We start from the raw sequence: 25,115 nt of genomic DNA on the forward strand, positions 1-25,115 counted from the left end.
ACAATCATATACGTACAAGGATAACACGCATGCTATTAAAGGTAGACAGCAGCCAGAAAGGAAATGACCCTTATTTTTGGCTGCCCTGAAATAATATTCATTCAATTTCACTTAGTAATGTGCTCGAGGCAATTAAAAATTAAGAATAGGACAAGACAAAGACAAAACAATCACAAATAACAAAATATAGGATATATTATTATAACATAAGGGATAAAAATGATACTCTTGACTTCGATGAGCATGGGTGTATTTTATTGAGGAGAATTTTCTTGTAACCACATTCAAATGTATTCAAAGAAATAACATTACGTATTGCACATACAGGGCTCATGTAGGTCATGTAGACAGTGGAAACATGAATTTCAAGTATAGAGTGGACCGTGCGCAAACGCATGAGAAATGGACACTGAACGCATTGCAACAGGACAAAACGAGCAAGGAACAAATTTAATGGGTGACGCATGAAACGCACGTCATCGTGTCGTATGATTCCCTACCCCCGGTCAGAGTGAATGTTATCGTCTAGTTTCAGTATCAGCGCAGTTACCTCCCAAGGGCAATTGAGTATATGAATATAAGAACGACCCAAGTCCATGGAAGACCATTTCGAGTAAGCTAAAAAAAACCGTCATATCTTTTTTATTTGTCCAATAATATTCTATTTAACTGTGATGGGAAGGCAACATTGTATATACAAATTAGAACATATATTATTATGACAATTAACATTTACATTAATTGGAGAGGCCATTTTGTGTGATGGAATTGGGTCGTTCTTTGATTCATAATTCATGGACTTGGGTCGTTCTTTGATTCATACACATACATATTCTGCTATAGAGATGAGAGAAGGATGAGAGAGGGCGCTATAATATGAATGTAAGAATGACCCAATTCCTTCATTCCTACATTCATATAAGATTTAACTCATTCATTTCAGGCACTTCCGTGGGTAATTAGGATTTATCATTTATACACAAGATGAGTCCATGCATAAGCTAAAATTTCCCATGTCAAACTGAATTTGGCCAAAAATTGAACTTGGGTCGTTCTTATATTCAGGTCTTCAATTACCCTCACCCCGCCCCCGGATAGATATTGGTTAGTGATGAGGTTAGTGTAAAGATTATGGTTAGGGTTAGGTTAGGGTTAAGGTTTTTGGTCAGGGTTAGGGTGAGGAATAGGTTTAGGATTAGGATTAGGGTTAGGGTCAGGGGAAGGATCCAGGGTAACTGCCCTAAACCCCCAATTTCGTGTAATTCAGTTCTTAAGCACAGGCAAACGTATCTGGCGCTTTTATTTCCTTCTTTTCGTAAAAGTTATTTCGCGAGTCCCAGCTGGTCCATCGATCATACATCAATACATTATAAGTAACGCCTCATATCTTTGTTTATGCAGATGACTGTTATCAATGGTTAATGAAGCACATTCACAATGTCAAACAGCATCATTCCACCAGACACGTACTCGTCTATGCTAATGCTACCCTTATGGGGTGGCATATCAAGAATTAATATGACATTGGCGGCTATTTTCCGTACGTTGGTCATGCCACTGTCGGTCAGTATTATGAAAGAGTCGTCGGGCAACTGGCGAACCTCGCACCATGCAGTATCCGACTGATCATCAATCGGGTAGTATGCAGTCCATTCTCTGCTTTCGCGGCCTACGGTGACACATAAGTATAATCTGGACTTGGACTCTGCGTTGCACCAGTAGGAGTCCATACCTGTGTAGCAAGTGGAACAAAGTCTGACATTACAAGTTAGTAGAGAAAATGTTACTCTCCTAGAAAACCATCTGAACAGAAGTTATAATTATGTCCTGTTTATTACACCAATACAGTGGGTCAAATAGTGCCTGTGCCATAATATTGCTATGTTATGATATATTTCATATTTACGCATTCTTAAATCATAGTAAGTATTTTTTTTTATATTAGTATGCTTGTATTATCAGCATCATTATATACTAATGATCAAAATGTACAATGGCTGTAAATGGTATATATAGAGATGAATTTGATATGAATATTATCTTATTGGTATATTGGTGCTGTCGTTGTTTTCATTCCAATGTTCCACGTCGTACAAACTTGGCTTTTTAGTGGAATACTCTTTTCCGTCGTTATGATTACTTTTTTTTTAACCATGACAAAGTGTGCACTGGGGTTTGTTTTATAATACGATTCGTGCATATTATACTTTATATTGTTTTCGATGAACTGCCCTGATCAGAATGACGTATGAAAGGAAATAAATTAACAACTTGTTCCGTTTCGAATCATGTCTTTTTTTCTTCTTTGCTGAAAATAAAAAAGACTATTGAATTGAAAATTATTGAATACTGAATTGGACTGAAATCCTAAAATCTGCTTTGTTGTGGATTCATCAGCTGGACTATCACATTTGCATGCATGAAAGACCGCTAAAAGACTATTTTCTATCATTTATATCATTTTGTTATTTTTTAAGAATACAGAGACCACAAAATTCACTAAAAGACCTGTCGGGTGCCAAGAAAGACCCGGATATAACTTAAGTGTGAAAGAAAGATCACTAAGAGATCTGTCAATATTCAGTGACAATGAATAAAGTATGGTCAGTGCCAATGACAGATGTCGACAATGTGTACCGAGTTGGCATGTGAAGTTCATTGAACAGAATTTTGAGCACGTCTAGATACAAACAATGTACATTGGAGGCGGTGTGAACGTGTTGCGATTACCGCATGCACAATATCATTACTTTGAATCACAGCACTATTGGAAGGATCAAATCCAAGTACACCTGTATAGGCTTAATTGGACGGCGGCCATCAAGAAGAGGTGACTGAATGTCAGGGCTGGAAAGGAAAGAATGAAAGATAATACGAATGCGTGCCCAATCACACATTCTTCTCTTGGCTTTAGAAATCAAATCGTTAAGCAGAAGAGGCAATAGTGAATTACACATGATAGCAGTAAGGGGGTAATACAAAACAAATCACATTATTATTATATACAATAATAACCGCATTCACACATACACAATAGCGGGAGCACGATCACGGTTTATATCTCCAGATTTTTTTACAAGCGTTCGCACAGTTTACCCGTTGTTTGGAATTCTTTGTCAAATGATATACGCTGTCAAAAATATTCAAAGATGTTCAAAAAATCTCTCAAAAAGTACTTTCTTGACAGATACTGAACCATATTTTTTTCTGCACATTTTCATATGACTGTTACATCTTTATGTTTTTGTTTGTTTTTGTTCTGTTCTTGTCTCGAAACTGTAAAACACTCAATGTGCCTCCATAATCTAATACTCGTACATACCTGAGGGAACTTATTTCATACAAGGCCGCAAGGCCTTTCTCTAGTTCTCTTTTTCATTTCCATGAATTGTTTGATTTTTGGCAAATATACAAACTTGAACTTTGTTTGTCTGTATTATGTCAATTTTCGATTGATTATTGTTTTGTGTGTTTTGTAACCACGGATTTTTATTGGAATGAATAAACGAAACTAAAACACCGACAGAACTATGCCGCTAATTGCCCTTTTGTTCTTGGTTGACAAAATGGTGTGGTGCGCATGCTTTTTTGATGTGCGGTTTGAATGATGGAAAATAAAATCTCGAGATTATTTGGTCCAACGTTTACATGGTCACCATGGGGCGAAATACTGGGACAATTCAGAAATTAGCGCAAAATATTTTGAACTGGCATCGCGATGGTGATTGAAGTAAAATAATGGTGTGATTTTGCGTCCACTTGGGCCAAAATCTCGAAATTTCGATTACGATGTATATCTCGATGTATATGTCTTATACGCGACTGTCCGAATAGATTGAGCAGTGTTGTTAATAACAAAGTTTCTAGCAAGGTTAAATCTTTGTTTAGAATCAGCTTGGAATGAAAAATAAAAATATGCGTCTTATTACGCAACATATTAGATTATCGAAACTTCTTACTTTTAAATGCCATGTGTGCATTCAGTGGATGCCGCTTTTCTAAGTGAATCACAGTTTTTCTGCCTCCGTCGAGGGGTACTCTAATGACCGTGAAGAAAAAGACTACATAGACTTCTCTGTTGAAAAGGAATTTACAGACAGGAAGATAAATCAGTGTAAGATAAACAAGATGACAGAATATATTTACAGGTCATATCAATTCAAATAATATTATGTTATTATGGGATATTACTCTATGTTCATCACACACATGCATTATTGGAGAGTATGACAATAGCCATAGTAAGATTAATGTAAACTCTTTCAGTCATTTTCAACAAGATGGACTCGCTCGAAGTTAAATGATTAATATACAAGTGTTCACGAATACCATAAAATAACTGCAACATTAAATAACATTTGTAAACCTGAATATAAGAACGACCCAAGTCCAATTTTTGGCCGAATTCAGTTTGACATGGGAAATTGTAGCTTATGCATGGACTCATCTTGTGTATAAATGATAAATCCTAATTACCCCCGGAAGTGCCTGAAATGAATGAGTTAAATCTTATATGAATGTAGGAATGAAGGACTTGGGTTATTCTTACATTCATATTATAGCGCCCTCTCTCATCCTTCTCTCATCTCTATAGCAGAATATCATGTATATGAATCAAAGAACGACCCAAATCCATCACACAAAATGGCCTCTCCACAATTAATGCAAATATTAATTGTCATAATAATATAAATTATGTTCTAATTTTTACGTACAATGTTGCCTTCCCATCACAGTTAGATAGAATATTATTGGACAAATAAAAAAGATGAGAAGTTTTACTCGAAATGGCGTTCTATGGACTTGGGTCGTTCTTATATTCAGATACTCATTTTAACACACACGTGATTTTGGGGACAAGGATATCAATTTAATAATATATGTTTTCCCGGCCAATTCCGCACTTCTTTCAATCCAATCCTTATTGCTCCATTCAATTTAGCAAAATTTAGCGTAGATGACATGTTCGGTATTTCAATTTTAGGATCTCTTCATTTAAATTCATTTTGGAGCATTCAAATTACCTCTAACCTCATTCTAAGTAACAATTTTTCAACTGAAATTCGTAAGACAAGCACCATTTCACTATTTGTTCGATCAATTTAGAATGAAATAGTCACCTAATCACGTATGCTTCCCTCGTTCATTCATTTTCAATGTTTTTGCATCCAATTAAACATGTTCTGCAATCAATTTAGCAGACATTTATATGCTTCGGTTCTTTCTTTATTTTCTTTCATCATAGTTATTGTTTTGTAAGTATCATAACATTCATTTTCGTATTCATTTTAGAGATTTTGGCAACCTTTCTTTTTAATGTGCTTGTTGAGTCTCCCACTCCGAAGATAGTGCAAGTGGCCCTAACATTATCTGGCCATTGTGCGCTTTATTTCCAGTGATTTCGGAGTGTGTCGGCCAGTTCTAGAAAGTCAAGGTTACGATCCTCAAATGTTTCTTTAATTTTTTCTCTGTCTTCTTGAGATAATTATACGTCTGTATATAACGTGTGCTTTCATGACTGTAAGAAGATGAAGTTATTCTGTAGTACTGGTACATTAAAGGCCTATAATGACATGACAAGAAATTTAGGGGCGTAACAGAACAACCAACTCGAGTTATATGGCGTCAAAATATGATAATATAATTATACATGTACTGCTTAACAGTACGTGAATGAAATACAAGTCACATAGAAATACATGTTCAGATGTTTCCACCATTTCGAAAAAAGAAAATGAAGAAAAAGAATAGAGAAATAACATGAAGTGATTTTGAATGAACATGTTTGGAATTTGACTACCCATTCGCGAAATTGAATGACTCAAATACCGTTTACGTCGAGTGATGGCGAATTTGAATTAACATGTTTGGAATTTGACTACCCATTCGCGAAATTGAATGACTCAAATACCGTTTACGTCGAGTGATGGCGAATTTGAATGAACGTTGAGTACCAGCCAACGTCAATACTCGTTTTACGAATTCGAAAGCCACATGCGCTAATTTCATTGATCAAAATGCTACTATAGTATATTGAACGCAAAAGTTGCAATTTTGAAAGACAGACTGTACGATAATGAGGGTTTTTGCTAAATTGAATGAACCTTCTATCAAATGGACTGACAAAAGTGCAACATTGGCCGGGAAAACCTATAATAACGTCACCTGTTCTTGACGTCAAGCTCCATTCTCGGGTGCACAGTGGTATTGGGAAGCCTTGTGATGACACGTATTGGTCCCCTGTTCATTCCGGTTCGAAAAACTACAACCGTATTTGCAAATTCATCGTAGCTTAGTAGGTAAAGTTGCTGATCCGAGTGATCCAAAGACAGCGAGATTAACTTACCAGGCAGACCTCGAAAAAAAAGTTGAGAAATAATCCACTTTACACGAGAAGGAAAGATCAGATTAAGGAGATTTATATGATGAGAATAACTTTTGATATTAAAGGGATGGTACAGTATTGGTTGAGATGAGAATTTGGCTTTTAACTTTTTGCGAGATACCAAGAGAAAACTTAAGATAGGAGGGGCCTATAGTACGGAGAAAACCAGTTTAAGAGGAATTCAAAGTTTATTTGATGAAAATCCGGTTTGGAGTGACTGAAACATCCAAAAACAAAGTAAAACAAAGTGATCGTAATAAAGTGTACGTAATAGAGTGTGGGTCCCACACTTTATTAGAATCACTCTTTAAATTCATGAAATACTTCCGTCGAGATGTTTTCATTGCAACTTATTGAATAATTGGCCCACATCGACGTAAATATAAGCACTGAATTGATCAGTGTTTTAGTAGTAGCCATGATAAAAAAAAAATCATGGGCGTACATACTCGAGCAGAATTCGAACCTACGACCTCCTGATCACCAGACAGGGCGTCATCACCACTAGACCGCTGAGCTTTCGCCCGACAGCAAGTGTTAGTTCTAATCCTGGCATCAGTATTCTCCAATAGACCGCTGAGCTTTCGCCCGACAGGAAGTGTTGGTTCTAATCCTTATAGCTCAGTGGTCTAGTGGAGATGACGCCTGTCCGGCATGGGCGTCACCAGGGGGGGTGCGTTGGGTGCGAACGCACCCCCCTTCAGATCCTTAAAAAAAAAAAAAAAAAAAAAAAAAAAAAATCAGTCTGCGAGCGACCTCAACGCCGGACGCTAAATAATTAATAATTACTAATTATTTGAATACATTTTTAAATAATTCTTTTCTATTTTTTTAATATTTTACACCAGGGACAAAAAAAAAAAAAAAAATCGACGGCAAAAACAATTCGCATCCCTGGTTCTGGCAGCACTGATTTTACACATATCTACTAGTATTCTACAGTGTTTACTATTTATCGACCGTACTGTACATCCGTACGATACGGAGCACTTATACACGTTTGCAGCTATGTACGTGTGCTACTTACAAGTATGTAGGGTCTATGTACGTTACTTCTGACCAATCCATATTGCTAGCCCAAGAGCGAGCCTTAGCCTCATTAAAAAAAAAAAGAAAAACAAAATGGACGGGCAAGCATATCATTTTGCCCACCCCCCCCCTCCATAATTCCAGCAGAGACGGGAAGATTTTCTTATCTTTTTTTTTTGACAGAAAAACAAAAACATACCCCCATAAAAATATTGGAGGGGCAAGCGTATTTCACTTTTGTCCCCCCCCCCCCCCATAATTAATAATTCCCGAAATGAGAAGATTTTCTTGCTTTTGAAAGAAAACAATAATGTTGCCCCCATAAAAATATTGGAAGGCAAGCGCACCATTTGCCCCACCCCACATAATCATAACTCTCGCGATGAAAAGATTTTCTTGCTTTCTTGTTAGAATTCAAGAAATCTGTCCAATTATTTCACCCAAAAGCAGGGAGGGGCTAAAAGCCAAAGCCAAAAGCTACGGGGGGGGGGGGGGGTGCGCCCCCTCCCAATCCGCTGGTAAAAAAAAAGACCTACCGAAATGGTAATTCAAGTGTTAGTAAACTGCTTTTGAATGAAAGGGTGATCAAGAAATAAGATATTTTTCTATGATTTCTTTTTACCATAATTAAATAGGTATATAGTGTGAAACATTGTTCAAAAAGCCCGGACCCGACAAAAGATTGTGATTCAGCGTGATTCCTGGTTGGCATTCTGTATATAAGCAGGATGTACAGTGCGCAGTGTACTCACTACATCCGAACGAAGAGTCGCTCGCTGTTGCGCTATGTGATGTAGAATGTACACCTTTGTACCTTACGCTTCGTTATATCAAAGCTAGATCATTGATTTTGCAGTGTTGCTTTGCATACTAGTCTATATAAAAATGTCTTGCATTGCCAATAAAAAGACTTGACCTGGGCTAATTCCTAACTTTTCCATGTATATAATACACACACACAAACAAACACGCACAATTAGTTTAGGGGATGCTCTAAAGTGCAGATTTTGGACATCATTCCCCCGCTTGGTCACTTCGACGCCAACTCGCTGGTCATACCTCCCCCAGTCATGAACATAAACCCACATCCTTGACTACCAGTGGCGGATCCAGGGCGCACCGGGCGCCCCCCCCCCCTTTAATTTCCAAAGCGGAAAAAAAAATGATATAGCTTCAAACGGCAGTTTTTGGACAGTAAAATGTCATAATTTTCAAGCTCACTCGCTCCGCTCGCTCGCATTTAATCGTAATGCCATTTTCCTGAAGTTGCTGCCAGTAATTGCCGGCAGTTGAACCTGGTGCGCCCCCCCCCCCTTAATTTCCAAAGCGAAAAAATATAGCTACAATCGGCAGTTTTGGGACTGTGAGAATGCCAAAATTTTCAAGCTCGCTCGCTCCGCTCGCGCGCATTTAAATTCTCCTGATATTGCTGCCAGTAATTGCCAGCAGTTGCGCCAGGTACGCCCCCTTAATTTCGAAAGCAAAAAAGCTATAGCTTCAAATGGCAGTTTTTGGACTGTAAAATGTCAAAATTTTCAAGCTCGCTCGCATTTAATCTTTATGCCATTCTTCTGATGTTACTGCCAGTAATTGCCAGCAGTTGCGCCCGGTGCGCACCCCCCCCCCCTTAATTTCCCAAGCGAAAAAATATAGCTACAAACGGCAGTTTTTCTTACTGTAAAATGTCAAAATTTTCAAGCTCGCTTTCTTCGCTCGCTCGCATTTAATCGTTATGCAATTCACCTGATGTTGCTGCCAGTAATTGCCTGCAGTTGCGCCCGGTGCGCCCCCCCTTAATTTACAAAGCGAAAAAATATGGCTAAGAACGGCAGTTTTTGGACTGTAAAATGTAAAAATTTTCAAGCTCGCTCTCTTCGCTCGCTCACATTTAATCGTTATGCAATTCACCTGATGTTGCTGCCAGTAATTGCCAGTAGTTCCGCCCGGTGCGCCCCCCCCCCCCCCCGTAATTTCCAAAGCAAAAAAATATGGCTACAGACGGCAGTTTTTGGACTGTAGAATGTCAAAATTTTCAAGCTCGCTCGCTCGCTCGCTCGCTGGCATTTAATCGTTATGCAATTCACCTGATGTTGCTGCCAGTAATTACCGGCAGTTGCGCCCGTTGCGCCCCCACCCCTCCTTTATTTCCAAAGCGAAAAAAATATGGCTCTAAATGGCAGTTTTTGGACTGTAAAATGTCAAAATTTCCAAGCTCGCTCTCTTCGCTCGCTCGCATTTAATTACTATGCCATTCACCTGATGTTGCTGCCAGTAATTGCCAGCAGTTGCGCCCGGTGCGCCCCCCCCCCCCGCATTTAATTGTTATGCAATTCTCCTGATGTTATTGCTGCCAGTAATTACCGACAGTTGCGCCCGTTGTGCCCCCCACCCCTCCTTTATTTCCAAAGCGAAAAATATGGCTCCAAATGGCAGTTTTTGGACTATAAAATGTCAAAATTTCCAAGCTCGCTCTCTTCGCTCGCTCGCATTTAATTATTATGCCATTCACCTGATGTTATTGCTGCCAGTGATTACCGGCAGTTGCGCCCGTTGCGCCCCCCCCCCCCTCCTTTATTTCCAAAGCGAAAAAATATGGCTACAAACGGTAGTTTTTGGACTGTAAAATGTCAAAATTTTCAAGCTCGCTCTCTTCGCTCGCTCGCGTTTAATTATTATGCCATTCACCTGATGTTGCTGCCAGTAATTGCCAGCAGTTGCGCCCGGTGCGCCCCCCCCCCCCTTAATTTACAAAGCAAAAAAATATGGCTACAAACGGCAGTTTTGGGACTGTAAAATGTCAAAATTTTCAAGCTCGCTCGCTCCGCTCGCTCGCATCATACAAGTCATTATGCCATTCTCCTGATATCGCTGCCAGTAATTTGTCGTATCACACCGTCATTCCATAATCCATTTATAGGGGGTGCAACCCCCTCCGGCACTTCCACACCCTCCCCCCACCCTTGCTCGCTGCCTCGCATATACTAACACCACCCCCCCCCCCCCCCGATGAAATCCTAGCTACGCCGGTGCCCTTTCCCCGCTTGGTTTCCCTCAAAAAACAGTAAAAATCTAGGGATTGAGAGCTTCCTATATTCCAAATGTCTGTCCAAAAAATCTCGTAAACATTTAGTGTCAAAACGCACCCCCCTTGAAAAAAAGCTGGTGACGCCCCTGGTCCGGTGATCAGGAGGTCGTTGATTTGAATCCTGCTCGAGTATGTACGCCTATGTTTTTTCTATTTTTTATCATGGCCACTACTAAAACACTGATCAATTCAGCGCTTATATTTGCGTCGGTGTGGGGCAATTTGTCAATCAGTTGCAATGAAAACACCTCAACGCAAGAATTTCATGAATTTGAATAATATTACGCAGTACCCGCTGCACGGTATAAGGATTAGAACCAACACTTGCTGTCGGCCAAAGCTCAGTGGTCTAGTGGAATGACGCCTGTCCGGTGATCAGGAGGCCGTGTCAGGTTCGAATCCTGCCCGAGTACGTACGCCCATGATTTTTTTATTATCATGGCTACTACTAAAACACTGATCAATTCAGTGCTTATATTAACGTCGATGTGGGGCAGTTTGTCGATCAGTTGCAGTGAAAACACCTCCACAGAAGAATTTCATGAATTTGAATAATTACGCAGTACCCGCTGCACGGTATACGGATTATAACCAACGCTTGCTGTCGGGCGAAAGCTCAGTGGTCTAGTGGAGATGACGCCTGTCCGGTGATCAGGAGGTCATAGGTTCAAATCCTGCTCGAGTATGTACGCCATGATTTTTTTTTAAAATCATGGCTACTACTAAAACACTGATCAATTCAGTGCTTAAATTTACGTCGATGTGGGCCAATTTGTCAATCAGTTGCAATGAAAACACCTCGACGGAAGAATTTCATGAGTTCGAACCATTACGCAGTGCCCGCTGCACGCTATAGGCATTAGAACCAACACTTTCTGTCGGGCGAAAGCTCAGTGGTCTAGTGGAGGTAACGCCTGTCCGGTGATCAGGAGGTCGTCGGTTCGAATCCTGCTCTAGTATGTACACCCATGATTTTTTATTTATTTTTTTAATCGTGGCTACTGCTAAAACACTGATCAATTCATTGCTTATATTTAGGTCGATGTGGGGCAATTTGTCAATACTTGCAATGAAGACATCTCGACGGAAGAATTTCATAAAATTGAATAATTACGCAGTACCCGCTGCACGCTATACGGATTAGAAATGAGACCCCGTTTACAGTGCGGGGCTGGGCCGAGCCGCGGCCGAGCCCAGCCTCAATTGCGAGGCCAGGCCCCGCAATTTTGTCCGTTTACACTGCCGGGCTCGGCCGCGCTTTTGATTCAAACCTTTCAGTGTTTTGTCGTAGTGGCGCTCTGCTCGTAAACAAATGCAATTTGGTATTGTCTGGTTTTCAGACCCTTTGCCAAATGAATTCCGTGGCGACGAAGTCGCCGTTCGGGCAAAGGCCTTTGCCGAAGGAAAGAATTCTTTGCCGGACAAAACCACCTTAAACTATACTAGTTTTCGACGTTGAGGGGGTTAATATCCTGAATAGCGAAAGATACAGGCAGAGGGTTTGGAAGCCAGACTAAAATTGGCCGCGCAATTGGTCGCGCATTTGGCCCAGTTTGCGTTTTATACACCAAGAAAAGGCCTGGCTCGGCCGCGGCCGAGCCGCGGCCGAGACCACCTCCAGAGCGAGGCCAAATGCGAGGCCAATTTTGGCCTCGCATTTGGCCTTTTGCGCGTTTACACTGCAGCGGGTCTGGGCACGGCCGCGGCCGAGCCGCGGCCCAGCCCACCTTCATTTCAGTGTAAACGCGAAAAAGTCCAGATGCGAGGCCAAAATTGGCCTCGCATTTGGCCTCGCTCTGGAGGTGGTCTCGGCCCTGGCCGAGCCGCGGCCTAGCCCGGCCTTTTCTCAGTGTAAACGCAAAGTGGGCCAAATGCGCGGCCAATTTTATTCTGGCTTCCAAACCCTCTGCCTGTATCTCTCGCTATTCAGGACATTAACCCCCTCAATGTCGAAAACTAGTATAGTTTAAGGTGGTTTTGTCCTGCAAAGGATTTTTTCCTTCGGCAAAGGCCTTTGCCCGAACGGCGACTTCGTCGCCACGGAATTCATGCGCGTGTTTCTTTCCCTATTCAGGATATTAACCCCCTCAACGTCGAAAACTAGTATAGTTTAAGGTGGTTTTGTCCGGCAAAGGATTCTTTCCTTCGGCAAAGGCCTTTGCCCGAACGGCGACTTCGTCGCCACGGAATTCATTTGGCAAAGGGTCTGAAAACCAGACAATACCAAACTGCAATTGTTTACAAGCAGAGCGCCACTACGACAAAATATTGAAAGGTTTGAATCAAAAGCGCGGCCGAGCCCGGCAGTATAAAAGGACAAAATTGCGGGGCCCGGCCTTGCAATTGAGGCCCCGCACTGTAAACGGGGTCTCAGTGTAAACGCAAACTGGGCCAAATGCGCGGCCAATTTTAGTCTGGCTTCTAAACCCTCTGCCTGTATCTTTCGCTATCCAGGATATCAGCCCCCTCAACGTCGAAAACTAGTATAGTTTAAGGTGGTTTTGTCCTGCAAAGGATTTTTCCTTTGGCAAAGGCCTTTGCCCGTACGGCGACTTGGTCGCCACGGAATTCAGTTCGCAAAGGGTCTGAAAACCAGACAATACCAAATTGCGTTTGTTTACAAGCATAGCGCCACTACAACAATAAATATTGAAAGGTTTGAATCAAAAGCGCGGCCGAGCCCAGCAGTGTAAACGGACAAAATTGCGAGGCTCGGCCTCGCAATTGAGGCTGGGCTCGGCCGCAGCTCGGCCGAGCCTCGCACTGTAAACGGGGTCATTCACTTGCTGTCGGGCGAAAGCTCAGTGGTCTAGTGGAGATGGCGCCTGTCCGGTGATTAGCAGGGATATCAAGTTCAAAAAAAAAATTATGAGTGAGATTTTCATGACTCGGCATCTCGGCTGGCGAATGTGCGCGCGAGCGAGGGTGTGGGAGGGGTTTTCTCCCCTGTGGCCTCCCACGGTAGGGAGCTTTTTTCAATTTTTAGATCTTGATGGTGCTATCAGGTGCATACTTAAGTGACTATTTTTACTTATTTTGAAAGACAAAAGGAAAATATACCTTCAATTGCAACTATCACTTTAATATTTTGAGCTATGCTCATTATTACAGGCCCATTAGTTGCAGACTTAGCCGATGCGTGAGGAAAATGGGTGCCATGCGTGAAATCGTGAGACGGCCCCTAAATGCTTGAGTCTCACGCAGAATGCGTGAGACTTGGTAGCTCTGGATTAGGAGGTCGTAGGTTCGAATCCTGCTCGGATATGTACGCCCAGGATTTTTTATCATGGCTACTACTAAAACACTGATAAATTCAGTGCTTATATTTACGTCGATGTGGGGCAATATTATTTGTCAATCAGTTGTAATAGATTCACTCTTTTCTTGATATTCCAGCCATTTCAAAACCAATTTCCATCAAATAAACGTTGAATTCCTTATAGAATTACATGCTCTTTCATATTTCATAAGAACTTTTTCATTATCTCTCCAAAAAAAATGTTAGAAACCTGAAATTAGGTCTCAACCAAAACTGTACGATCCCTTTAAGTATAACTGTATACACTCGTACAAGGAACCTTAAGCCTCTCTTACATCCCGTCGTGCGTTTTAAGAGATCGTGCGGACTCGGAGTTCCTGTCAAACGTGGAGTTGTCGCAGGGTGAAAATTAAATCGGAGGGGAAGTATGTAGTAGGTACTTAATGAGTGGGTGTGTCTAGCTCAAAAAGTGAGGCCCGCAAGTGGTCTGTACGCCTCTTTGGAAGTAGGAAGAAGGAGCACGTAAGATCTCTACTTCTGTCGCACACAATGAGTGGGATAATTGTACGTGAATTGCAAGTGAAGCGTACGTTTTCAGAAATCGTACTTACGAAGTGAGAGAAACGTAAGAGAAACGTAAGGAGCACGGAAGTGTTAAGTAAGACAATCGTGCGTCAAATTGGAAGAACGCACGGATTATCACAATAATATAAAACATGTAAAAGGGGGCACTGAGTCTCTTCATCATTCATGTGGACTCACTGCAGAAAATGTCGACGCGGAACTGAAAGCATGCTGTCCGTATCAGTTTAATAGGAGCACGATGCACCTGAGCATGTCTCAACATAGTAGTGTACTTCTGACGCACTTTTTATTGTGCTGATCACGTTCGTCAACTGAGTGTGACGTACTTCACAAGTACGGTAGTAGTACTCACCACGCATTTTGGAAGTAGGTAATACGCACGGAGGAGGTGCGCTCACCTCCCTTTTGCTAACACGTACATGATTGAAAGCAAGTGGAAAGTAAGAACCTCTTGCGTGGTAAGTACGCCTTCGTGGGAAGATACCCCCCGAAATTGTTGCATGTTTTGTCTGCGTTACACGCACACCTATCGAACTTACTCAGTACTTTTGTCTTGCGTACTCCGAGCGTGCCCCACGCGTGCTAATTGTCGCAGCCAGGTCGTAGCGAAAAACTGGCCGGCCAGTTTTCAGGCTGCGTGCTATGCGTCGTGTTTGCGACCACCAAAAAAGTACTTTCCACTTGCGTGCATCTCACTACTTGGCCCATTTTTAGCACGCAAACCACTCGTAGGAGCACGCACGACCGGATGTAAGAGAGCCTTTAGATCAAGGTGAAATGATTTCATTAGATGAAAGTACTGCACTTGTCGCTTCTTCCTTTGTTTCTTTCTTACTTTATACCCACCTTCGTTACCATGGAGGCCTATATACATTGAGACACATAATTATAAACGAATTCAAGGCAAACATAGCCTTCATTGTATCGGGTAAAATGGGTATATTATAAAATAAGGAACGGTAATTTCTAGTTAGAGCAATTGTTATGGCCGTACAATTTGATTGTTAAATATAGCAATTCGCAAAACTGCTCTAACGGATATGGAAGTTGAAACTTTATAACATCTTTATATTCAGCAATATATTTGGTATTTATTTCATAGTACAGGCTATCACTGTTTTCATGACGTGATTAAACAGGGAAATAAAAGAACCAGCAAAAACACGTCTTGATGCAGTAATTCAAATGGAGGGGCGGTATCAATGTCAAATTTCATGGCCATTACTATACAGTTCCACAATACAAATGCAGACTCTTTCCTTACTTGCTGTGATACTTATAGTTGCTGTGTCTATAAGAGAAGTGCGCAACACTGAGTTTGTTTCACCATGAACCCAGTATACAGCCTCCTTAACAGGGTTACACGACACCACTGTTGGTGCTGGTGAAGGTGGTAGCCAATCGTATAGTTTGATCGCCTCAAGTCTTCGATATGGCGTCATTTTAATGCGCCCTAGGAGGAACGAATTGTTCGTTGCGATGACTGCAAACGTTTTATCTTCCACTGGCAGATCTGAGGGTTTTACAATGCATTAAAAAGTGAGAGTTCGAGATGCACAATTTTTTTCTTGCACGAAAAGTTGAGGAAGCTCATATCTTGTGGCCGAATCTTCACAATGCCACTAAAATCGTCAGAAAAAATGACTAGATATCAGTGTCGACCGCCAACCTATGTATGTAGCATGTGGGCTACCTCTATGGCGGGTTGAATTAGGAACTTGAGGTCTTGCGCAGACTTGTTGAGGCATTACGAAATGGATAGGGAAAATAAAGCTGAACAACAAATCAATCTGTATCATGAATTGACGGTATCAACAATGGAGTAAATATTGCAAATATATTTTGATTTGAACGTATCATGTTCCAGTTATATCGTGCTGCTGCTGGACTTTCTCAGAGTCTTTTTTTTGTTGTCAATAATTACTTTGTATAGTGCACGCACTCGTGGAAGATGCCATGTTGGTATTGACCATTATCCTCCTTGGAAGACCTCCCGCTTTGATACATTTAATTGAATTTTATTCGAAAGCACAGTCAGTGTGGGGATGTTGTGGCGTATCACACATGACATTTGAAAATAATGCATTCACATAAAACTCTCTTTCTTCTTTTATCTTTCAGTTGTAACAGTACTTAATGTACTCTTTTTTAATTTCATAGGCATCATGTTTCAGGTAAAAGCCTTGCGTAAAACCTGTTTCACAACTCACATGAAAAATGACAATGTATATTGTATCTTTGCAACTGATTGACAAATTGCCCTACATCGACGTAAATTAAGCACTGAATTGATCAGTGTTTTAGTAGTAGCCATGATAAAAAATCATGGGCGTACATACTCGAGCAGGATTCGAACCCACGACCTCCTGATCACCGGACAGGCGTCATCTCCACTAGACCACCGAGCTTTCGCCCGACAGCAAGTGTTGGTTCTAATCCTTATAGCATGCAGCGGGTACTGCTTTTGTTATTCAAATTTATGAAGTTCTTCCGTCGTGATGTTTTCATTGCAACTGATTGACAAATTGCCCTACATCGACGTAAATTAAGCACTGAATTGATCAGTGTTTTAGTAGTAGCCATGATAAAAAATCATGGGCGTACATACTCGAGCAGGATTCGAACCCACGACCTCCTGATCACCGGACAGGCGTCATCTCCACTAGACCACCGAGCTTTCGCCCGACAGCAAGTGTTGGTTCTAATCCTTATAGCATGCAGCGGGTACTGCTTTTGTTATTCAAATTTATGAAGTTCTTCCGTCGTGATGTTTTCATTGCAACTGATTGACAAATTGCCCTACATCGACGTAAATTAAGCACTGAATTGATCAGTGTTTTAGTAGTAGCCATGATAAAAAAATCATGGGCGTACATACTCGAGCAGGATTCGAACCCACGACCTCCTGATCACCGGACAGGCGTCATCTCCACTAGACCACCGAGCTTTCGCCCGACAGCAAGTGTTGGTTCTAATCCTTATAGCATGCAGCGGGTACTGCTTTTGTTATTCAAATTTATGAAGTTCTTCCGTCGTGATGTTTTCATTGCAACTGATTGACAAATTGCCCTACATCGACGTAAATTAAGCACTGAATTGATCAGTGTTTTAGTAGTAGCCATGATAAAAAATCATGGGCGTACATACTCGAGCAGGATTCGAACCCACGACCTCCTGATCACCGGACAGGCGTCATCTCCACTAGACCACCGAGCTTTCGCCCGACAGCAAGTGTTGGTTCTAATCCTTATAGCATGCAGCGGGTACTGCTTTTGTTATTCAAATTTATGAAGTTCTTCCGTCGTGATGTTTTCATTGCAACTGATTGACAAATTGCCCTACATCGACGTAAATTAAGCACTGAATTGATCAGTGTTTTAGTAGTAGCCATGATAAAAAATCATGGGCGTACATACTCGAGCAGGATTCGAACCCACGACCTCCTGATCACCGGACAGGCGTCATCTCCACTAGACCACCGAGCTTTCGCCCGACAGCAAGTGTTGGTTCTAATCCTTATAGCATGCAGCGGGTACTGCTTTTGTTATTCAAATTTATGAAGTTCTTCCGTCGTGATGTTTTCATTGCAACTGATTGACAAATTGCCCTACATCGACGTAAATTAAGCACTGAATTGATCAGTGTTTTAGTAGTAGCCATGATAAAAAATCATGGGCGTACATACTCGAGCAGGATTCGAACCCACGACCTCCTGATCACCGGACAGGCGTCATCTCCACTAGACCACCGAGCTTTCGCCCGACAGCAAGTGTTGGTTCTAATCCTTATAGCATGCAGCGGGTACTGCTTTTGTTATTCAAATTTATGAAGTTCTTCCGTCGTGATGTTTTCATTGCAACTGATTGACAAATTGCCCTACATCGACGTAAATTAAGCACTGAATTGATCAGTGTTTTAGTAGTAGCCATGATAAAAAATCATGGGCGTACATACTCGAGCAGGATTCGAACCCACGACCTCCTGATCACCGGACAGGCGTCATCTCCACTAGACCACCGAGCTTTCGCCCGACAGCAAGTGTTGGTTCTAATCCTTATAGCATGCAGCGGGTACTGCTTTTGTTATTCAAATTTATGAAGTTCTTCCGTCGTGATGTTTTCATTGCAACTGATTGACAAATTGCCCTACATCGACGTAAATTAAGCACTGAATTGATCAGTGTTTTAGTAGTAGCCATGATAAAAAATCATGGGCGTACATACTCGAGCAGGATTCGAACCCACGACCTCCTGATCACCGGACAGGCGTCATCTCCACTAGACCACCGAGCTTTCGCCCGACAGCAAGTGTTGGTTCTAATCCTTATAGCATGCAGCGGGTACTGCTTTTGTTATTCAAATTTATGAAGTTCTTCCGTCGTGATGTTTTCATTGCAACTGATTGACAAATTGCCCTACATCGACGTAAATTCCACTAGACCACCGAGCTTTCGCCCGACAGCAAGTGTTGGTTCTAATCCTTATAGCATGCAGCGGGTACTGCTTTTGTTATTCAAATTTATGAAGTTCTTCCGTCGTGATGTTTTCATTGCAACTGATTGACAAATTGCCCTACATCGACGTAAATTAAGCACTGAATTGATCAGTGTTTTAGTAGTAGCCATGATAAAAAATCATGGGCGTACATACTCGAGCAGGATTCGATTGACAAATTGCCCTACATAGCTGCATGCTATAAGGATTAGAACCAACACTTGCTGTCGGGCGAAAGCTCGGTGGTCTAGTGGAGATGACGCCTGTCCGGTGATCAGGAGGTCGTGGGTTCGAATCCTGCTCGAGTATGTACGCCCATGATTTTTTATCATGGCTACTACTAAAACACTGATCAATTCAGTGCTTAATTTACGTCGATGTAGGGCAATTTGTCAATCAGTTGCAATGAAAACATCACGACGGAAGAACTTCATAAATTTGAATAACAAAAGCAGTACCCGCTGCATGCTATAAGGATTAGAACCAACACTTGCTGTCGGGCGAAAGCTCGGTGGTCTAGTGGAGATGACGCCTGTCCGGTGATCAGGAGGTCGTGGGTTCGAATCCTGCTCGAGTATGTACGCCCATGATTTTTTATCATGGCTACTACTAAAACACTGATCAATTCAGTGCTTAATTTACGTCGATGTAGGGCAATTTGTCAATCAGTTGCAATGAAAACATCACGACGGAAGAACTTCATAAATTTGAATAACAAAAGCAGTACCCGCTGCATGCTATAAGGATTAGAACCAACACTTGCTGTCGGGCGAAAGCTCGGTGGTCTAGTGGAGATGACGCCTGTCCGGTGATCAGGAGGTCGTGGGTTCGAATCCTGCTCGAGTATGTACGCCCATGATTTTTTATCATGGCTACTACTAAAACACTGATCAATTCAGTGCTTAATTTACGTCGATGTAGGGCAATTTGTCAATCAGTTGCAATGAAAACATCACGACGGAAGAACTTCATAAATTTGAATAACAAAAGCAGTACCCGCTGCATGCTATAAGGATTAGAACCAACACTTGCTGTCGGGCGAAAGCTCGGTGGTCTAGTGGAGATGACGCCTGTCCGGTGATCAGGAGGTCGTGGGTTCGAATCCTGCTCGAGTATGTACGCCCATGATTTTTTATCATGGCTACTACTAAAACACTGATCAATTCAGTGCTTAATTTACGTCGATGTAGGGCAATTTGTCAATCAGTTGCAATGAAAACATCACGACGGAAGAACTTCATAAATTTGAATAACAAAAGCAGTACCCGCTGCATGCTATAAGGATTAGAACCAACACTTGCTGTCGGGCGAAAGCTCGGTGGTCTAGTGGAGATGACGCCTGTCCGGTGATCAGGAGGTCGTGGGTTCGAATCCTGCTCGAGTATGTACGCCCATGATTTTTTATCATGGCTACTACTAAAACACTGATCAATTCAGTGCTTAATTTACGTCGATGTAGGGCAATTTGTCAATCAGTTGCAATGAAAACATCACGACGGAAGAACTTCATAAATTTGAATAACAAAAGCAGTACCCGCTGCATGCTATAAGGATTAGAACCAACACTTGCTGTCGGGCGAAAGCTCGGTGGTCTAGTGGAGATGACGCCTGTCCGGTGATCAGGAGGTCGTGGGTTCGAATCCTGCTCGAGTATGTACGCCCATGATTTTTTATCATGGCTACTACTAAAACACTGATCAATTCAGTGCTTAATTTACGTCGATGTAGGGCAATTTGTCAATCAGTTGCAATGAAAACATCACGACGGAAGAACTTCATAAATTTGAATAACAAAAGCAGTACCCGCTGCATGCTATAAGGATTAGAACCAACACTTGCTGTCGGGCGAAAGCTCGGTGGTCTAGTGGAGATGACGCCTGTCCGGTGATCAGGAGGTCGTGGGTTCGAATCCTGCTCGAGTATGTACGCCCATGATTTTTTATCATGGCTACTACTAAAACACTGATCAATTCAGTGCTTAATTTACGTCGATGTAGGGCAATTTGTCAATCAGTTGCAATGAAAACATCACGACGGAAGAACTTCATAAATTTGAATAACAAAAGCAGTACCCGCTGCATGCTATAAGGATTAGAACCAACACTTGCTGTCGGGCGAAAGCTCGGTGGTCTAGTGGAGATGACGCCTGTCCGGTGATCAGGAGGTCGTGGGTTCGAATCCTGCTCGAGTATGTACGCCCATGATTTTTTATCATGGCTACTACTAAAACACTGATCAATTCAGTGCTTAATTTACGTCGATGTAGGGCAATTTGTCAATCAGTTGCAATGAAAACATCACGACGGAAGAACTTCATAAATTTGAATAACAAAAGCAGTACCCGCTGCATGCTATAAGGATTAGAACCAACACTTGCTGTCGGGCGAAAGCTCGGTGGTCTAGTGGAGATGACGCCTGTCCGGTGATCAGGAGGTCGTGGGTTCGAATCCTGCTCGAGTATGTACGCCCATGATTTTTTATCATGGCTACTACTAAAACACTGATCAATTCAGTGCTTAATTTACGTCGATGTAGGGCAATTTGTCAATCAGTTGCAATGAAAACATCACGACGGAAGAACTTCATAAATTTGAATAACAAAAGCAGTACCCGCTGCATGCTATAAGGATTAGAACCAACACTTGCTGTCGGGCGAAAGCTCGGTGGTCTAGTGGAGATGACGCCTGTCCGGTGATCAGGAGGTCGTGGGTTCGAATCCTGCTCGAGTATGTACGCCCATGATTTTTTATCATGGCTACTACTAAAACACTGATCAATTCAGTGCTTAATTTACGTCGATGTAGGGCAATTTGTCAATCAGTTGCAATGAAAACATCACGACGGAAGAACTTCATAAATTTGAATAACAAAAGCAGTACCCGCTGCATGCTATAAGGATTAGAACCAACACTTGCTGTCGGGCGAAAGCTCGGTGGTCTAGTGGAGATGACGCCTGTCCGGTGATCAGGAGGTCGTGGGTTCGAATCCTGCTCGAGTATGTACGCCCATGATTTTTTATCATGGCTACTACTAAAACACTGATCAATTCAGTGCTTAATTTACGTCGATGTAGGGCAATTTGTCAATCAGTTGCAATGAAAACATCACGACGGAAGAACTTCATATATTGTATCTGTAGGAGGACAATCTTCATTAACGCCATTGAAAACACTTACAGAACAATTGTTCTTTCACCTCTTATCTTACCTTTCCGGTTCTCTTCTCTTTGTTTTAAAAAGCTGGGATTCAAATATAACGGAGTTTCTCGACTCTTCAAACATGAAAATGGCAATGTATCAGACTGTAGCAGGGCAACCTTTATCAATGAGTAAAATGTACAATAGTTTATAGAAGAATTTAAAATGAATATGTCTTATTGGTATAACAAATAGGTGCTGTTGTTGTTTTGTTCCAGTGTTCCACGTTTTACAAGCGTGGCTTTTTTAGTGGAACACTGTTTTCCATCATTGTGATTATTTACTATTTTTGTTGCCATGACAAAGTGTATTGTTTCTTTTTTACGACATCATTCGTGTATAATATACTCTATATTGTATTGAAAAAATCCTTTATCAGACGAGTGTAAGAGAAATGAAAAAAAAAATGGTATCACTTTGGATTATGTCAACTTTTTCTTTTCTTTTCTTTGTGATGATGGACGCCATGGAAAACATTTACAGAATAATTGTTCCTTTACCCCGTTACCTTTTATTTCATCTTTTCATTTCTATTCTCTCTCTCTCTTTCTTTTTTTTTTGGAGAGAGAGAGAGAGAGATTGATTAAGTGTTGAAGTAAGGCATATCAGTCGTAAAGTAAGTATTTTACCTTTCTTTTCGCAGAGAATCCACGGTCTCATGAGCGATGGCAAGGTAGTGGCGTTCCCGGCTGGCTCTGAAGTTGACATCTTCTCCACAAGCTGTACGGTGCTTCCATCAACCATTTTCCCCTTACCGCAGATCGTTATCATCTCATTGCACGGCTGCGAGACTACACAAATTTTACTTGAACTTGAACTTGAACGTCATTATGTTTCATTAAAAAAAACCCATCATGTGTACAATGACAAACTGAGGACAGGAAACGAGTATATGAACAGGCATACGTAACATAAATCAACTATAAATGAAACATGGAAACTACAAAGGACCGGAGTCTTGTCAGGGTAGTTCACCACAGAAGGAATATAATTAAGGAAACGATATTGCTTTACGATGAAGACATAGGACAGGTGAAAATATAACAAAAAAAAAACACCAGACAAACATACACAAAAATATTATCATTAATGAAATAAAAGTGTTTAGTCATATCACCCCTAGAAAACAAAAACCATAAAATTATTTATAAGCATAGTGTATTTCATAATGACAACTCTACCTTTCTAGAGTATCTTTTAGAGGACTTAAAATGCAATTTCAGATAAAGGTGTTTTTTTTTTCATAGTTACAAGAAAGAGTGAATGCTATGAGCGCAACAGTGAAAATTTGAGTAAAATGGGATAAAAATGGGATAAAATTTTTACATGGGATAAAAATCAAGGATCTCGCGACAAAAATTGAGTTTTGTAATAAAACGGTTCTTGAACAGTTAATTTCAATATACAAATCAAACTACCATCACCTCATAACACAGAGTCTAACATCAGCTCAGCTACTTGAATATCCATATCAACCGTCTGGTTGATGTGAAATGATTTATGTTATTACAAAATCTTTAATGCATTCGAATCATGAAAGCAGGACCATCAAGGTATGCTGCGGATAGAAAGTTTATTCCACATTATTGCAAAAATAATTACCGCATTTCAATTATTGATGCAATAATAATGTTCCTATCAAAGTTCATCGAAGAAGTTATAACTTAACAAAAAGTTGACTCACCAGCAAGCTCACATAACATGACAACAATTAAAACGCCACGCTTCATGTTAAAAAAGTGCTCGTACTCCTTAGACTGGCGTGAAAGAGTGAATAACTTCCTTGTGAGTGGTATTCAGGAAGGACTGATACAAGAATATTTACTACGTTAGTTTAAGTCTTTTTGCCCTTTTTCTTTCGTCTTTTTGTTTCTTAAGCATGGACTCGCTGTAAAGCACGGAGGGTGTAAAGTGCAAGATGACTGACGGAATAATTTATGAACGTATACCTGGTTTTACAATTTCCATCTCGAATATAAGCAGAGTTTACTCTCTAAAAGATATCGAGTGAAAATATTCACACTTAAAGGGGTGAATATAAAAAAGGAGTGAATTTAAAGTGAAATTGGAGTGAATTTTGAGTGAAAATGTTCATTTTCACTCATTTTGGAGTGACCTCAAGGATCACTCGAATATTTTCACTCGATTTTTTTTTTAGAGAGAGTACAGCTGTCAAATTATCACACATGCCGATTATTTAAACAGAAACTGCAGTAAGTAAATGATAAATTTAAACACAAACTAGAAATGTCGCTATGGCGACTGATGCCTCCGCCATAATGCATGGTTCTCCCAATAGTTGTATAGTACAATGTCTTCACAATGTGTGATGACAGTTTCACATAACTGGCAAAATATAAATATGACAGGTTTGTCAATGTCTTGAATGTTCACATTCCTCAAACTGGGTTTGCTATAATTGTCTAAGAGTGCAGGTACACATATTTGGGGAATTGAGGACTTATACTTGACTTCTGACCGACCCTGTTATAAGTTTATGCATGAAGTAATTTTGAAGGTATGAAGAAAGAGTGTAATTACAGTACAAAATAGATTTAAAAAAATCAAACCTGACCTTTGACCCTTAACCTTTGACCTTCTGGCTGGAAATTTCCCAGAGAATCTCCATTAGGTAATACATGTAGATATTAAGTTTTAAAACTAATAATGCGAGCATTGCATATACTAGTATACGAGGGAAACAGTACAATTTTGAGGAGTTGACCTTGACCTTTGACCCCTGACTATTGACCCATGACCCCTGAATTCCCTAGATAATCCCTGCCAGTCAGTACATGCATATGTACCAAGTTCCATGAAGATACATTGAACCATTTGCGAGAAAAGTGAAATTGTAACATTTTCACCTAACCTTTGACCTTTTGACCTTTGATCTTATGACATGAAACTCCCTCTGGAGAATCTTTACGCAGTAGTACATGTCTACACTAAGTTTCAATAAAATACCTTCGGGCATTGCATAGATATGGGGGAATTAGCAACATTTCTTAGCATTTGACCTTGACCTTTTGACCTTTGTACTCTTGTCAATGTCACTAAAATCTCCTCAACGGATTGCCCA

General features: G+C 41.0%; 1 protein-coding gene across 1 annotated transcript in view; it reads right to left on the bottom strand.

The window, feature by feature from the left end:
* LOC139720491 (uncharacterized) overlaps positions 1–22,777 on the bottom strand; it is a 143,613-nt gene extending 120,836 nt beyond the window's left edge. The window contains exon 1 of the mRNA XM_071631845.1: positions 22,663–22,777. Coding sequence (XP_071487946.1) covers positions 22,663–22,777 — 115 coding nt within the window. The remainder of the gene's footprint in view (positions 1–22,662) is intronic.
* Between the last annotated feature and the right edge of the window lie 2,338 nt (positions 22,778–25,115).

Source organism: Diadema antillarum, unplaced genomic scaffold, assembly GCF_040938485.1.
Source record: "Diadema antillarum isolate AM-2024a unplaced genomic scaffold, OU_Dant_1.0 scf00000128, whole genome shotgun sequence".
NCBI lineage: Eukaryota > Metazoa > Echinodermata > Echinoidea > Diadematoida > Diadematidae > Diadema > Diadema antillarum.